Genomic DNA, 18,018 nt, shown 5'->3' with positions numbered 1-18,018 from the left:
CTTTACGGAAATGAACCTTCCTATCCCTACCTTCAGTTTTATCATGGTACTTGTCATCTGACATACTACATATTTTATTTATTAATTTGTCCACTGTCTGTCTCTACCAGAGAAATATGATTCCCACGAGGGCAGGGATTTTATTCACTGCTGCATGACTTAGGCTTAGAACCATGCTTGATATATAGTAGAGCTTAACAAATACTTGATGATGAAGGAAAGGATAGCAGATTCTGGAATCCATGTTTTATAAAATCAAATACCCCAAATGATTCTGGAGGTGGTTGTCTTGGAAGCATACTATGAAAAACACTAAGCTGGAGTAAAACATTTCTGCTAATGAATAAATGTGAATATTACATTTGAGTACACAGTTTGACTTAGACTTGCAAAGAAGGATCAGTGGCTAGGCTTGAGGGTATCTGTGAAACCTGAATTTTATGCAAAAATGTAATACATAAAATGCATGGGAGAGAATCCATAGTTTTCATAACATTTCAAAGCACTTAATGATACAGATGAAAGGAATTATCTCTAACTTGGTGATAACATCACAGATAATACTTTTATATATCTAGGCTCTCAATTCTCCCAAATATTGTATATAAACAACAAGGGCTCTATTAAGCCCCCAGAACACTAAAGAGAATATAGTGAGAAATACTTGAAAAAATACATATTCAACAAATTTACTACCACCATGACTCAAATACTAAAGTATAGTAACAAATTCCATGTATTTCCTAATGGAGATTTACTCAACATTTTAAAAATATATAAAATGTTTTATATATATACATGTATATGTATATGTATACACACACACACATACATAGTTCTGTGAAATAACTTATTTTATATAGTTTTATCAAGCTTAGAACAAAGTTTTACAAATACTACAAGTTTCTCCCATATTGCTTTCACTTATATTCCCCAGCTGTTTACATTTTTATCAACCCATTAATATACACATATATATGCATATATTTATTAATATGCAAACTGCTTGTCTATAGATATGCATTCCTTTTCTGTACCATTTAGGAGTAAGTTGGATGTTAGGTACCCCCTACCTTTTCTTTATGCAATTTCTAAGATCAAGGACAATACCATACACAATGGTTATTAAAATCAGGAAACTTAACACTTATTCAAGAATAATCTCTGATCCGCAGTCCCAACAAATTCTGTCAATTGTACCAATAATGTCCCCAGCAACTGATTCTTGCCTGGCTTTATAGAATTTAAGAAGCTTGCATTATTTAGTGTCATGTCCTTTTAGTCTTTAATCTGGAACAGCCTTTGTTAGTTTCTTGACCTTGACATTAAAAAAAGAAAAAACCAGCCTAGTTGTAAAACATCTATTTTTTAGGATGCGCCTGATGTTTCCTCACGATAAGGTTCAGGTTATGCCTTTTTAGCAGGATTAACACTGAAGCAATGTTTATCTTTCTCATTTCATCTTATTAGAAGGCATATATGGTATTGGTTGGTCCCAATAATGGTTGTTATGTCTGATGACTTGGTTAAAGTGGTGTCAGACAGGTTTCTCCATCAGACTTAGTATTTCCCCTTTAAAATTAATAAGCAATTTGAGGGAAGATATTAGAGACTAAAGTAAATACCTACTCTTCAACCACTTTCCCACGCATTAGTTATAAACTCCAATACTGATTTCTACCTTCATCATTATTTCTATAACTATCAGAATTCTATTATAAAGGGCCTTCTCTATTTTCCCATTATGTTCACTCATTCATTCAAATATTTCACTGTATGTTTCAGTACAGACCCACTGATTTTTATTTTATTCAATGAGTTTGCATCTATTAATATCTTTCTTATTTTGATGTTCAAATTGTCCCTGGCATGGACAAGTGAAAATCCTTTCCAACTAGCTTTCTGGATCCTTTTGACATGTCCTCATGATCATATGAACATTTTACTTTCTGACACAAGCTGAAAGCCCAGCTTCATCTAGTACCTTCCCTGATCCAGTCCTAAATTCAGCCTTTTCTAAACAAGTCCTTTAAGATTCATCCATGTTAGGGGAGGTGGGTGGGGGGGATGGGGTAACGGGGTGAAGGGCACTAAGGAGGGCACTTGATGAGATGAGCACTGGGTGTTATACTATATGTTGGCAAACATAATTTAAATTTTAAAAAAAAGATTCAACCATGTTGTAGAATGTATCAGTACTACCTTTTTAGATCTCAGTACAGCACAATTCATTTATCAAGTCCTCTGTCGGTAGACATCTGGTATGTTTCTAGCTTTGGGCTATTATGAATAAAGGTCCTATGAGCTCTCTTGAACAACTCTTTTTTCTGGACATAGGTATTCATTTCTCTTGGATAAACACCAAGGAGGAATTGCTGGGTAAAAAGGTAGGTGTATATTTAACTTCATAAAAATCTGCCAAATCTTTTCCCAAAGTGGTTATAACATTTATCATTTTCACCAAGCAATGTATGAAAGCTCTTGTTTTTCCACATTCTTGCCAATGTTTGGCTAGTCTTTATTAACTTTACTGTTTTTAAACTATTTATTCTAACTATGACTGGAGGAGTGTTAACATCTCAGACTATGATTATGAATTTTTTCTGTATTTTTATTTCTATCAATTTTTGTTTCATATAACTCAAAACTGTTATTATGTGCACATCTATAACTATAATATGTTGTTGATGAATTGAATTCTTTATTGCTAATGTCTCATTTTACCTCCACTAAAACATTTTCTTAAAGTTTTACTTTGTCTAATATTAGTACATTCACTTGAAATTTTGTTTACTTAGTATTTGCATTGAGTATTTTTTCTCTCTTCAAAATATCTGTGTTTCTGTACATAAAAGGTATCTCTTGTAAACAGGATAAAGTTATAGCTTGCTATTTTAATCTAGCCTGAAAATCTCTATTTTTAGACCATTAGTCTATTTAAATTTATAATACCTATTGATATAATTGTATTAGGCCTAAAATTTGTTGTTTCATATTAATCACATCTGTTTTTGTTACCTTCTCTTCCCTTTTCTGCCTTCTTTTGGGTCTACAAACACATATATTTAGTTACAATAATTTTTACTGAAGTAGGCATATATCTTTTAAAGAAATGAAGGAAAAAAGCAAATATATAGTTTTTAAAAAAGTATATCTACCTACATACTATGTCCGGTGTACTTCACTCCTTCCTATAAATCCAAGTTGCCATATGGTATCATTTCCTTCATTCTAAAAAACTTTGTTTCTGCTGTTCTTTAGAACAGATTTGCTAGCAATGAATTCATTTGCCTGAAAACGTCTTTTATTTTACCTTCATTTTTTGAAGGATAGCTTTGATCTATATAGAATTCTGAATTGACAAGGAGTTTTTTTTTTCTTTCAGTACTTTAAATACATCAATTCCATTATCTTTTTGTCATCATCTTTTTTAAAAAATGAGAAGTCAATCACCCTTCCATGCACTGTTACCTTGTATATAATGTATTGCTTGCCAAGAGGCTCTTTTTATGTCCACATTCTCTTCCATCATTGAACTTCACTGGTTTATCATGTTCTCAGGTGTGGTTTCTTTGTATTTATTTTACTTGGGGTTCTCTGAACTTGCTGGATCCAATTTAGAAAATCTACAGTCATTATTTCCTCAAATCTTTTCTTCTATATTTTCTTTCTATTCTCTTTCTTGGGACTCCAACTGCATATGTAGGACCTCTAAATCTAATAGTAATTATATAAATAATGTCTATTTTTGAATAGATTCATCTTAAGTAAATACATAACTGAGTAGTTTAGGATAGTTTCCATTAAAGTTTTCATGTATTTGCTGATGCCTTTTGTAAATACAGTACATCATCAGAACATTATCCACCTACTAGTAAAAACAACAACTAGTGTTTTTTAAGCATTTACTATTTACTAAAGGTTTTACATACATTTCTCATTTGAAATCTAGGAGGACCTGAAGAAATAGGTAATTATAATTCTCTTTACAGACATGTGAATAGGCTTACATAAGTCAAATAACTTACTAAAGTCACAGTTATGAAGTGGCATATGGAATTTTGAGGTCAATGCCTGTAGTATTCTTAGTCACATTATCCTAACACTGCATGCAAACATACCTCACTCATTCACAATTAATTGTTAGGGCAAGACACTGTTCTTGGCAATTATTACACAGAAAGGAATTCAAAGTACGTGGAATTATTACTTTAGTATGAGAGATACTACCTTCATATTTTTCTGTTATTGTAACTGCTAAGAAAGAGATCTTCAGTGTATATATAGTAAAAGCATGAAAACCTGAGGTATGGTGTATGTCCTGAACACATGCTTTTGTAATCAGATGAATTTATCCTGCTCTGCCATGGTTTCCCTAGGTTAGCAATAAGATACTGCTTAATTCAGAACCTTCCAGTGCAAATGGATACTTGTAACAGACTACTTCCTTCCCAACCTGCTATTCATATAAATAGTCACTGCAGAGATGTTGCAAAGCTCCTGTTTTCTAACAGGGAGAATAAGATTGGGATATAAACAAGACTCCCTGGAGGCTTCCAGAGAGCCCTCTAGATCAGCGCCAATCAAAATGTGGTCCCGGGGATCCCTGGGTGGCTCAGCGGTTTAGTGCCTACCTTTGGCCTAGGGCGTGATCTTGGAGACCTGGGATCGAGTCCCACATCAGGCTCCCTGCATGGAGCCTGCTTCTCCCTCTGCCTGTGTCTCTGCCTCTCTCTCTGTCGCACATGACTAAATAAATAAAATCTTAAAAAAAAATGTGGTCCCAATCCCAGTGTGTAAACCGTTTACGAGTCTGTGACAAGACAGTACAGAAACTGAGAGTTATTTAGGAAACTTGTACCAAAATTACTCTTTTATTTTACAGATCTTTTTTAAGTTTCATTTTTCTAATAATTCAATAATTATTTTTATTCTACAAAACTATCAGTCTGCCACAGAATGGAAATGACAAAGAAAAAAAAAAGCTGGATGTTCATCACACAAGAATTTGAGAATACAGTTCTGGGGCACAGCATCTGGGGACAAGGTACTTTATTTTCCTGACTCTTGGTGTTTTTCTGTTTTTGTTTCGTTTTTCGACTCTTGGTTTTCTTACTGTGTTTCAGAGTTGTAAAAGATGAAATAAGGTATATCTAAATTGTCCAAACATAGTGCCAGGCAAATTGCAGGAGTGAAACATCTTTCCTGTATTCTATCATTACTATACCATATGTCCTTCTAATTAGTTATTTTGCTTCTCTTCCCACACGAGAACACAAGCTCTGTGAGGGCAGGAAAACATACCATATTCACTTGATTCCCCCCAAATTAGCAGAAACTCAACAGATTAACAGTATTATCATCTTTTATCTGTGAATTTTATGTTCTTCTTAAATTAGTGGAATTAAACCTAAACAAAAGACTACAAAGGCAAAAAGGCAAAATGATGTCTGCTCCTCAACATGCTAGAAGTCAAACAAATCTAAAATATAATAAAAGTCTATCATTAATATTAGCCATGAACAGAGTGTACAAGATGCCACAGTAGGAAAACAAAATATTTATGTTTTGAACACCCCCTCCTTTAAAATACAAAATTAAAAATTTTAATATATACTCTGGTGATTCTATCCCTGATCTGGGACATTGATTTCTATATAGCTACAGAAAGCTAGAAGTTTATACAACAACAAGTTTAAAAACTGAGATGGAACTATACAAGGCACAGTTAAAAGAGTTAAATAGGTATAACTAAAACAAAGATAGTAGAATTAAAAAAACAGAACAATGGGGCAGCCAGGGTGGCTCAGCGGTTTAGCGCCACCTTTAGCCCAGGGCCTGATCCTGGAGACCAGGTATTGAGTCCCATGTCGGGCTCCCTGCATGGAGCCTGCTTCTCCCTCTGCCTCTTTCTCTCTCTCTCTCATGAATAAATAAATAAAATCTTAAGAAAACAAAACAAAATAGACAATGGCAGATAAAAATATTTTTTTAAAAAGTTGTTGACTAAAGAAAATATAGACTTTATTTTTGTGCAACTATAAATAGTGATGTGAATGTAAAAGAAAAAATATCAGGAAATAACCAAGAAAAATGCTGTGACTGAATGAGATCTAATTACATTTTAGAAGACTTAGGAAAGAAGTTCTCTGTAAAAAAGTCTGAACATTATCTCCATCTACAGACAGAAAAAATGAAAAGCTGAACTGTAGCAACATCTGAAATATCACTGATCAGCCACTGTTTTTTACTCTGAGATTTTACTCAGGGTGAAAATTTATACCTAATGCCGAAGAAGATATAAGAGTAGAAAGAAGCAAAGTCCCCTCTTGCGAGGACTTGCAGTATAATTTATTCCAACATATAAACAAAGTCCTCTCTTGCGAGGACTTGCAGTATAATTTATTCCAACATATAATCTATAAAACTTAAGGCAATACATCATAGTGTAATATTCATACAATTAAGACTCTAAGGTTGGAACAGTTGAGAGATGGAGGAATTCATCTAAGGGCAAGAGTACTTCAGCTGGCCCCAAGAGAAGGTAAGGCTTAGGCAAGCAGGCTAAACACACAGTTATCCATGGTAGAAAGTGAGCAGGCAGTAAGGAGACTGGTCTGACAAACGTACACAGGATTGGTATGAAGGACCAGAAGTAGGAGCCTGGACATGCAATGCCAGGAACTGAAAAGCCCGTTATTTCTGCCAATAAACAGTAACAGAGGAAAATATGTTGTAGAGAAAAGGGGCCCCAAGTAGGAAAATTAATTAGGTAAACTGCAGTAATGTAGCTTGTGAACCAGCAGGCTTTTTAAAAAAAGACTGGCATGTTAAATTAAAAGAATTTAGTTAGAAGACTCAAAATCTTCACATACAAATGTCATACAGAAGGCCCCAGGTTTTCAGCTTGCCTACTCTCTGTGTTGCAATACTAGCTTTCTTCTCTCTTCCTCCTACTAAGAATTTGCTCTCTGCTATCACATTTTCAGTAGGTCTACTTTTTACTTTCGTTTATATAACCTCCTCTAGAGTTCTTCACCCCTCCTTTTGCTTCTAACCAACAACTATTTTTGATTCTCTCCTCTTCTTTTTCTGTTTGCTTTTTCATCTTTGTTTTTTTGTTCTCCTTTTCCCATTACCTCTCCCACATGTGGAACATATACTCATCGAGACTGGTGGAGCTGCAAAGGACCTCAGAGACCTGCTCATCTAGGCTTCCCATTCTACAGAGGAAAAGCCACATCCAAAGAAATAAAATGACTTCTTGGTTTGGAGTTGAATGGGGCTTGTCTCTGACAACCTTGATCTCTTTTCTTCTGAAATACATTTTCAGAGCTGATAGTGAAAAAATGTAGTATTTTAAAAACTTTAGAAAACATTAATATAAAAGCCACCATTCTCTTGTTTTTATAAAGATGATAAAAAGATAAAAACACAAAAATAAAAATTATGAGACATTTATAATGCCATCTCCCCTCCCCATTTTCTGTTGTCACAGATTGTAGTGTTTCTCAAAACAGCACTGAGAAGCAAGGAAAACAACTGCTTTTGAGGAAAATTTTAGATTTGTTAAAAAGTTCTGGCATATTATGTAGTTAAATGCAGCACTGCATTTAACTTACAAATGAACATATAAGTTATAGAGTCCTGAACTATACCTACAGGAATATATATTAAAAAAAAAAATCTGCCTACCTGAAATCCTTAATTCATTCTTTTCCCACCTTTGTTTCCTATCTGTGTCTCTGCTAGTGTTTTAACAGTACAGGATGTAACTATGGTGGAAGTGGAAAGGAGGGAATGAGTTAAAACTGCTAATTTCTTTTTTTTTTTTAGATTTTATTTATTTATTCCTGAAAGACACAGACACAGAGAGACATAGGCAAAGGGAGAAGCAGGCTCCCTGTGAGGAGCCTGATGCAGGACTCAATCCCAGGATCTTGGGATCACAACCTGAAGCAAAGGCAGCCACTCAACCACTGAGCCACTCAGGTGCCCCAGTAAATGCTTGGAGTAACTAATTTATATCCATATTTGTGAAAACAGCTCAACTTTTTTTTTTTTTTTTTTTAAGATTTCATTTATTTGAGAGAGAGCGAGCAAGCATGGGCATGAGCAGTGGGGAGTGGCAGTTGGAGAATCAGGCTCTGCACTGAGCAGGGAGTCTGACTCAAGGCTCCATTCCAGGGATCATGACCTGGGCGGAAGGCAGACGCTCAACCGACTGAGCCACCTAGGTGCCCCTGAAACAGCTCATCTTTTTAACAGTTATTTTGAAATAAGAAATGTTGTAAGAGTCTGTGCCTTATTTTAGGCATATCAGACTTCAATCACAGTAAGTACAAGTCCTAGATTTTCTTAAGATAACAAGAAAGACTTAGAGGAGAGCGTTGAGGTCGATCACCATTCTGCTACTCTGAAACGGTGACAAGCTGGTAAAGCCACGGCTAGGGTGGATTCCTCCTTATTCCACTCAGTGGAGCTTCTTTATTTACAATTATCTGATGTTCAAACAATCATTCTGAAAAATCTAAATCTCAGTAATGACAATGAAGATGCCATTCCTAGATACAGAAATGATGGAACAAAACAACAACATTAAACTTAAAAGAATTCATAACTAAGCTGATAAGCTGGTTGGCCTAGGGATTATGTCAGTAGCAGATGAACAGTCTCACCCATATTTTACTTTTCTTGTTGGCTGGCTTTGTGTTACTTAGTCAACCTCAGTTCATGGGCAGAAATCAGTTTCAAGTCACAGAAGGGTAAGATCACTGAATGATTATGAATAAGAAACATCAGCCCTGCATATCATGCAGTTTTTAAATTTTGATATGCACAACTTTGCTGGATGTACAAACTTTGCATGTTATAACTAACATATTAAGTTAGAGAAAAGCACCTACATATAATTACACACTAATTGTGCAGACACACATTTATTGATTTAAATCTGCACAACTTATATGATGAAGGTCCATGGAATAACCTCAGCCCCATCAAGTAACTAGGACTTCCTTTCCAGGCTGGCCTTAAAATGCCTAACTTCTTTTCTCTGTACCATTTCAGACCCCTCCTGCTAGCTGAATCATTTAACCACCAACACAGATGCTATTTCCTACTTAAGTCTAGTACCAGTGAAAGGCAGAAGAGCTCGGGTAGCAGGTTGGGTGGTGAGACAGGAAAAGAAAACAGTGCCAACATTCTGGGAAAATGTCCCTTTACTCTGTTGCTATATATATATATATCCTTTAACATCCTCAGTCTCTAAACAATCTCTCCCACTCCTTCTGAAGCTCTCAATTTGCCCTATTCAGAGTCCCTGCCCTTGTTGCTATGTTCAAATAATTAAGGAAGCTGATCTTTGTTAAGGATACCTAAATATAAACCTATTTTTTTTCCTAAAATGCAGATGAACCTCATGCTACATGTGCAAGTATTCATGTATCTTTTAGGTTAAAAAAAAAAAAAAAAAAGCAAACCCTGCATTACTCACCCAAGACTTCTGGGATAATTTGTTTTTTCCTACATCTACTACACCTATTAACTGGGGTCCTCCCGGTTGGCATCTGTAAGTTCAAAGGACTGGTCTTCCTTCTGAGACAGGGGAGCAGCTTCTCTAAATATGGGCGAGTGGGAGGGGCAAGGAGAGTCCTCTTGGAAGCACTGGGCAAATGGATCTGCCACTCTGCCATACAATGTTCTTCTGATATCATGAGTTTCCCCACTTCCTTATTTCTGTATTCATGTCTTCCTCTTGCATTTTCAATATGAGTTTTTATGAGGATGTTTACTTGATCATCTTCTTTCAAAACTATCCTCTCACCAGACGGTGTCTAATCCAACTTGAACTGTCATGTTTTGCGCATTTATTATTTCCTAGAGTCCTGTGCTTATTTTTGGATGCCATACCTATACCACAAATTTTATAATCTGTCTGAACATATTCTTCCCCAAATAAAAAATTGACATTGTACAAAGTTCAATAATCATTAACTAGTTCTTTTGTCAAATGACTTGTAGTTCTTCCTAACCCTACATTCTACAGATTCCTATCATACAAAGCACACCACAGTATAGTTCTTTATTCAAAAAACCCACTAACTGAAGATTCCAGGTCTTCTATCATCTGTCTGATCTGTCAGATCAGACTTAATAAATATAATAAATAATAAATATAAAAATAAATATAAATATATTTATAAAATATAAATATAAAAATAAATATAAAAATAATAAATCTGACTTATTTTTTAATCTGAAATCTCATTATTCTCCTTTACCCTACCTGGTACTTTCTAAAACTATACTGAACTATCTAAAACGTTAAACTGCACTTCTCTACCATCATGTTTAAACCACTTCTGTATCCCCGAGTAGCGAGTATAGTGCTGCACACTGGAAAAATAACTCCAGGTCAGCAATAACAGAAAATGGGAGTAGAGAGGGAGCCAAACAGAGTGGATCCATAGAGCCTTCAGAATACAAAAGCGGCATACCCACTGGAAGCACTTTAGGTTTCATGATCTAGGTCTGTTTTCTCTTATACTAACTACGCTGTCTCAAGGCAACTCACAAACACTGACTTTTGATGGGCATTGCCCCATACCCTAGAGGCTGTTTTTGAAATATCTGGGGTGGTTTCCGGTTAGCGGAATGACTGGGAAATGCCGTGTGGGCAAGGCCGGGGAAGCTTGATGTTTTGAAACAAAAGGGACAGTCTCACATAATAAAAATGTTCTTAATTGAGCACAATCTTCAAATGTCCTGCACATCTCCTTTGCAGTAATGCAAAAACCTAGTTCATAATCATCAAGCCCAGAGCTTAACTTTGCTTTAAATATAAAGCCTTTTTTGCAGTTTTGCTATACTGTTTTATGAAAATGCACACCTCTCATAGATAGATTATACTTTGTTTTGTTTGGAGCTTTACTATGAGCTGCTCACCATTTAGAAAAACATGTCACAGAAAGCAATACTCTTCATAAATTTCAAATCACTATTATAACACACCTATATCAGTCTCATTTGTGGCTCTTTTACTTTTCTGTTTCTAGATTACTATCTCCCCTCCCAAAAATCACATTTTCCATGCCAATAGTAAGGTGTGCTACAGTGAAAACAACACAGAACTCACATAAACTCACAGTTTGTCACTTAGCCTCAATTTGCTCATGTATAAAATGAATATATACTCTATCTTGGAGGTTATGAAAAACAAAATGATAAAATAGAAAGTACCTCAGAAAATATCAAGTTCTATGTGTATTTTACAATGAAACAAATCATCATATTTCTGATTAGAAATTAAACAGAAAAAAAGTCCTAAAATGGCTCTGCCTCCAGTATATTTACCAAATAACAGTGCAGAAATTTAACAGCATACAGGATTAGGAATATTTAAGCCCTTAATAAAATCAAACCCTAAACTTGGGCTGCCCAACACAGTAGCTGTATATTTGCTAAACTAAAATTCATTCTAGATTTAAAGAACATACGACAAAAAATACAATTTCTTATTAAGAATTACTTCATCTTACTTTTACAAATGTGGCCAATACACTTTTTACTTACACTAGGTTTCTGATAGGCATGCTGTTCTAAGTAAGCAATGCAATTACAAAACTCATAAAGAGCAACAATACTGAGCCTCAGCTAACAAAACAATAAAAACTGTATACTTACTTCATCAGTGAGTTCTCCAAACACTGTTATGACATCTATTAAAAGACTTGCAGTATAGAAGGATTTGATCATGTTTCTAAAAAAGAGAAAGCTGATTTAGTTAAATAAAAAACATTAAGTTGCAGAATTAATCATGGAACTATGAGGAAAAAAAAATTCCAGTGTTTACAAAAGTGAAATTAATGTTTTAAATAAAATCAGATTTAAAAAAAATTTTTATTTATTTATTCATGTGAGACACAGAAAGAGAGGCAGAGGGAAAAGCAGGCGACCCATGGGGAAGTTGATGAGGGACTCAATCCTTGGACCACAGAATCACAACCTGAGCAAAGGTAGATGCTCAACCAACTGAGCCACCCAGGTGCTCCATAAAATCAGATTTCAAGAACACAATAAAGCTACTTCTTTAATTTGTATTAGGAGAAAGCAACAACATTCATATTACAAATAAATATACTATAACAAGGTTTTATAGTATACTTTTTATTAAAAAATGCAATTATAGGGGTGCATGGGGGGCTCATTCGGTTAAGTGTCTCTTGACTTTTGCTCCGGTCATGATCTCAGGGTCGTGAGATGGAGTCCTGTGCTGCACATGGAGTCTTCTTAAGATTCTATCTCTCCATCTGCCCCTACTGTCTGCCCTAACCCCCACCAGTGTACACATAACAAAGCAACTACAGTGTTATCTCAATCTATATCAAGCCATGTGATATCTTTGCATTTCAGCATTATTATAATGATCACAAATCATTTGAATTAGCAGGTTGTGATAATTTAAAATATCAGTATCGCACTAGGTTGTTGCTGGCTAAAATCAACTCTCAGATTTCACCAAATGTTAAAGAATGACTACTTAGGGTATAATTACTGAAAAAATAAATCTCCCCTGGCTAGTCTTCTGTCAGCCATTTTCTCTAAAAAGACAGTATTGCTTTTGTAACCTAAAATCATTCTGACATTCTACAAGGAATTACCAAAAAATCTAAATCATTTATCAAGTCTAAAAGTGTTCAATGGAAAACTGGATAATTCCAGTTACACAGTAACTAAACTTACAATTTTAATTTTTCTTTTACTTTACTTACTTGTGAAATCGTCCAGCACGATCTTCATTATCTGCATACAAAAACATTTTCAATGCATAATTCTCCAAATGAGCAGAACCAACTATTTCTTGAGTAATAGCTTCATTATCACCCAACTGTTTCTTAAGCTAAAATTAAATCAGATACAAAGCTTAAGATTTTGGACTCTCAGAAATGTATGCTTAAGTACAAATAATCCAAAAATCATTTTAAATGATTATTTAAAATTATTTTACATAATTATTTTACGTTATTTTATCATTTCAGGAAAAGATATATCAATGAAATCTTGCAAAAATTGCTCTGCTTCAACCCAAGGTTTTTTTGAATAAAACCCAATGTATACAAACTTTGAAGAAACACACTCATGATAACCTGAAAGGATAAGTTAGCTTTAAAACTCAAAATAACCAAGAATAAAATGATAACACATCCAACTATCTATATAAAGCATTAGACAAATATTCTAAAATAACAGCCAATATATCAGCAGATATCCTAAAAATGGAATTAGGAAAACTTATGATTAGGAATTCCTAATCATAATTTAAAATATAAAATCATTATATCCTAAAATAGTATCTCCCAGAGGATAATATATAAAAAAAAATTAATTCTACAGAATGAGATCACAAACTCACTAGGATTACAGAGTTTTTAAAATTTAGACAAAAATACACCTCAAGTTAACATAATTCACAACTGTAAATTTTTAGTATATCCTTTTCCCACACATATGATAATTTAAAATATTTTAAACACAGCAAATTAAGTTCCTATAGCTTACAGACTGTTGCATTGGAATGAAAGGACTCTGGAATATTAGATCTGAGTACCACACTACCATTTAGAAATGGCTTTTCTCAAAAATGTTATAAAGTAAGAAATTTAAGAAAGGTTTCAGGATTTTTCACAAAATCAGCAAAATAAATATTCTCATAATTACAACAGAATAATGTAAGTTCCAGAAGAGATTTAATGTTGGAATTTAAGGATGTGTTAGCTACATTTATCTTAAACAGAAAAAAAAATTGACATATAACACTAGTTTACTATATCCACACTATGAAGTGCTTTGATTCTAGATTCAATTCTAGGAGTGGATTTAATTCTAGAAAAAAGTAGGAGTATGTCACTTCATCTCATCTTCAACATGAAATATCTGGCAGCAAAAACATAATATACTCAGTTTTCCAACAGAGTAATCTAAACATTATAAGGTGTGATAGACTCACCATGGAATAGACGTATTCTACTGTTATTTAATTTAAATAATAATAAACTCCTGCTGAGTCCCTTTACAAATGTGATTTTATACTTTGCTTATTATAAATAACTATTTTGAGTTCTGTCTTATCCATAGCTAATGTAGTTATCATTGCTATATAGTGAAATTAATAGAGATAATTCTATATAAAATCTCTGCTAGCAATACGATTTTATAAATATATGGATATGTGTGAGACACATTCCTCCTCTCATCCCCTACCCCACCTTGCAAAAAAGGGTGCTAAAGGACTCCATGGTGGCTCAGCAGTTAAGCATCTGCCTTCGGCTCAGAGGGTGATCCTGAAGATCCGGGATCAAGTCCCGCATCGGGCTCTCTGCATGGAGCCTGCTTCTCCCTCTGCCTGTGTCTCTGCCTCTCTCTCTCTCTGTTTCTCATGAACAAATAAATAAAATCTTTAAGAAAAAAAAAAGAAAGAAAGAAAAGAGTACTCAAATTTTTCCGGTACCTACAGAAACCAAGTTAGAAATAGAAACAACAGACAGGCTTCAAGGGCAGCTGGATTCCCATCAGTGGTCCCACCAGATCTACCATAGGTAGTTAATGGTAGCAATGACAGAGACTCTGGGTCCAAAGGCCAGACACCCATATTCAGTTAGTACCCAACTGCCTATGGCTGTTTAATGTAATTAGGTTTTGATCTGAATAACTTTCAACATTTATAAAAGCTCTGAACTATTATACGTTTTGATTTTTAATATATCTAAAATTTTGTCTTTCTACACAAAATAACACAACTAGTCAAATATTTAGGTTTCTAATTCTCTTCATATCTTCAGGTCACATAACTAAATAAATAAAGAGCTACAGCTATTAAGCTTTAACTTATGCTTACAACTCCTTTCGCAGTAAGATATAAATTTAAAAAGTTGTGTCTAATTTTTCCTCTGCTGTAATGACACTGATTGTTGCTAAGGGGAAGAACTAAAATGGCAAAATATATATACAAAAATGTAATAAAATGCGACTTAAAACATTAATCAGAAAATAAATGATCAGTGTTTAACTTACAGCTTCTAACTGATCCATCAGCTTTGATAAAAATTTACGACATTCAGGAGTTTTACTATCAATCTTCATTCCAGTTTGCATTGCATATAAACGACCTACAAAGAAAAGTGAGATGACTTCAACAATTTCCATTACTAAATGTTTAAAATACATGTTCTGTCTAATAAATAATTTAAAATTTAAGTGAATTTAGAAATAAAACTCTGATTTACTATGGATTTTATTTACAAAATAAAGAACACACAAATATTAATCAAAGAATGTAACAGATTCATGGTAATACCAATTCTTTCTTTCTTTCTTTCTTTCTTTCTTTCTTTCTTTCTTTCTTTCTTTTCTTTCTTTCTTTCTTTCTTTCTTTCTTTCTTTCTTTCTTTCTTTCTTTCTTTCTTTCTTTCTTTCTTTCTTTCTTTCACCAAGTAAGGCCCTCTCTTTTGGCATTATGTTAAAAAAAAAAAAGGAAGAAAGAAAGAAAGAAAGAAAGAAACAAACAGACAAACAAACAAAAGAGATTAGGTCCTAAGCTGTCAAAAAGACCTGTAATTTAATTGCAAGTTAAGGCAATCAGAAAAACCAACACATGTACAAGAGCACTCAACAAATGCTTGATAAGTGATATTGATAAAATATATAATAGGAGTTAGAGAGGAGCTACAAGACTGGTAAACATAAGTTGAGCTGTGGCTAACATTTTTATATATAGTCATTTTTTTAATATAGCCATTTTTATATATACAAAAGAATACACACCGTTTTTAAAAACTTAATAAAACATTAGAGATAAGGCTAATGCTAAAAAACTTCTGTGACACCATGACCCTAATAGTTTTCCCAGTGACAGGAGTTGTAAAAGGTTTGGTGGCTCTTGTTACCATTGGTGTGTATATATACTACCTGAAAATTTTCTTTTACATTCTCCAAATATGTTCTGGAAATCTGTGACAGTGCTGTAGACACACCACTCTAAAGAAAGCACACTTAGGTAGTTCTCAGATGTTCATTACTACAAATCATGTTGTAGTACTAGATCTTCTTGTATATACATTCAAGAGTTCCCTGAGGCAAATACCAAGAAACAGAACACTCAGGTCATAGTATGTGTATCTTTTTCATTTTTGAGAGCTACTCTTAAACTGTCCTCCAAAACAGATTATGAATATGCAGTTCTATCTCTAACAGATGTAAGCACCAGTTCCTCAAGCCCACAAAAAGTAAAAAATAACCAGTATTATTAAACTTCCTATCAGTTTCAAGATTTTAAGTGATTTTCATTTTCACTACTAAAAAAGTACTGCATATTTTACTGGATATCTCTATATCCTCTTTTACGAATCAGGAGTAGTTATCAAAATAAAAGAAAAAGATCTGCCAAATTTTCTATTGGGTTGTTTGCTTTTTAACAAATTGCCTTGCGGCAGTTCTTTACAAGGCGTACACAAGGGATACGTTTTTCCCCTCAAATGGCATCTTGTGAACACTATCCCCCTTCCTTGCTTTACTTCTCTTCCTCAGCACATAATTATCTTCTACTTATTTATCCACTGCCTCCACTCAATTCAAGTTTAAACTCTGTCATGATGGTGATTTTATTGTATTTGGTTTGCTGATGTACCCTTGGCATATAGGATAGTGCTTGGCCTTCAATAAACATTTTCTGAATAGAAAAATACATGGATGAAAGAATAGCTCATTCTACGCCACTGATTTAAATGCCACTTTCATCATTCATTATCATATATTAAGCTTCCATGGGATAAAAGGGCCCAATTCTGTATACTGTCTATCCTGCTTCATTAGTCTACTGGCCTATTGCTGTTTTAATCACTAGACCTTTGTAAATGGCTTGGTATCTGTTAGTTACTCTCAGGATTTCCAATTCAATTATGTCTACTTGATGTTATCTTCTTTAAATAGGTATTAAGATACACATAATATGCAATTATTTATTCTGTGTTTTTAATTTTAAAAGCTTTCTCTGAAGAAACTGTTTTAAGATTAGGCTTTTAAGGCTATCTCATGTTATAGAGTTTGATGTTTTATTTATTAATGTATTTATTTTCATATATCAGATTTCAGGGTTTGGTCCATCTAGTTATTAACAAGAGAAAAAAATGGAGTTCCAAAAGTACTGTACAGATTCACATAGCCACACAGTATAAAAAGCACAGGGCTTTTGTTTTCACTGCATACCAGCTAGCACTGGGTATCACTTTGACCCCAAACCAAATTCTAATTTGAAAAACAAAAAACCCCACTTATTTTCAAGGTCTATTGCTTTGATAACAAATGCGATCAAATTTTCTTTTTCTTTCTTCTTTTAACTAGTCATATTTTTTTTAGCAACATGGCTAGGTTTTCCCTCTACCCATTCGTCTTTAAGGTTTTCATCATCTCTCCCCTCCCTCCACACCTCTTAAAGCATGGTTAAACAACCTCCTTTTAAACCAGTCACATCTCTTTTGAGCTATTCTAGAACTCTGCCTATCTTAGCTCCTTCTCTTCTTAAAACTGACCAGAACTCCCAAACACTTCCTCTTTGAGAGCTGTTCAGGTTTCTTCTTCCAGTGTTTTTGTTGCATTTCTTCTTCTACAGTACATCACATGAGCTCTTTGGAAAACAAACATATTGGCTGCAAATATCATGCCACCTTTCAATTTCTGAATGCTGTTTTAAAATAAAACACAGAGGCTTAAAATATTTATGTACTCAAACCAATTATTTACCTTTTTTTTTTTTTTTTTTTTTCCTGTCAATTCCAAGCTTGGGAAAGTTCTTTTATCTCTTAAGGGACTTGATATTCACTCTCATGATTTTTCTAGTTTTTCCTTTCAAACTTAACGCTCTAACTTGCATTTCCTCTTCTCCCCAAGTGACTGCCATCTATCTCAAATACACTTAATAAATGATCCTTCCTTTCGCTAATGATTTTGTGGTTCTCTATTTTT

General features: G+C 34.0%; 2 protein-coding genes across 2 annotated transcripts in view; one reads left to right on the top strand and one right to left on the bottom strand.

Moving 5' to 3' along the window:
- VTA1 (vesicle trafficking 1) overlaps window positions 1-18,018 on the bottom strand; it is a 65,877-nt gene that overhangs the window by 29,851 nt on the left and 18,008 nt on the right. Inside the window, exons 2-4 of the mRNA XM_025422430.3 lie at window positions 15,073-15,167; window positions 12,774-12,901; window positions 11,686-11,761 (exon numbers count right to left, since the gene is read on the bottom strand). Of these exons, the coding sequence (XP_025278215.1) occupies window positions 11,686-11,761; window positions 12,774-12,901; window positions 15,073-15,167 (299 nt within the window). The remainder of the gene's footprint in view (window positions 1-11,685; window positions 11,762-12,773; window positions 12,902-15,072; window positions 15,168-18,018) is intronic.
- NMBR (neuromedin B receptor) overlaps window positions 8,193-18,018 on the top strand; it is an 85,629-nt gene continuing 75,803 nt past the window's right edge. Inside the window, exon 1 of the mRNA XM_025422427.3 lies at window positions 8,193-8,335. The gene's annotated coding sequence lies outside the window, so the exon portion shown is untranslated. The remainder of the gene's footprint in view (window positions 8,336-18,018) is intronic.

The sequence above is a fragment of the Canis lupus genome, chromosome 1, assembly GCF_003254725.2.
Source record: "Canis lupus dingo isolate Sandy chromosome 1, ASM325472v2, whole genome shotgun sequence".
Taxonomy (NCBI): domain Eukaryota; kingdom Metazoa; phylum Chordata; class Mammalia; order Carnivora; family Canidae; genus Canis; species Canis lupus.
The sequence above is the reverse complement of the archived record's forward strand: the minus strand, read 5'-3'. Positions and strand labels throughout refer to the sequence as shown.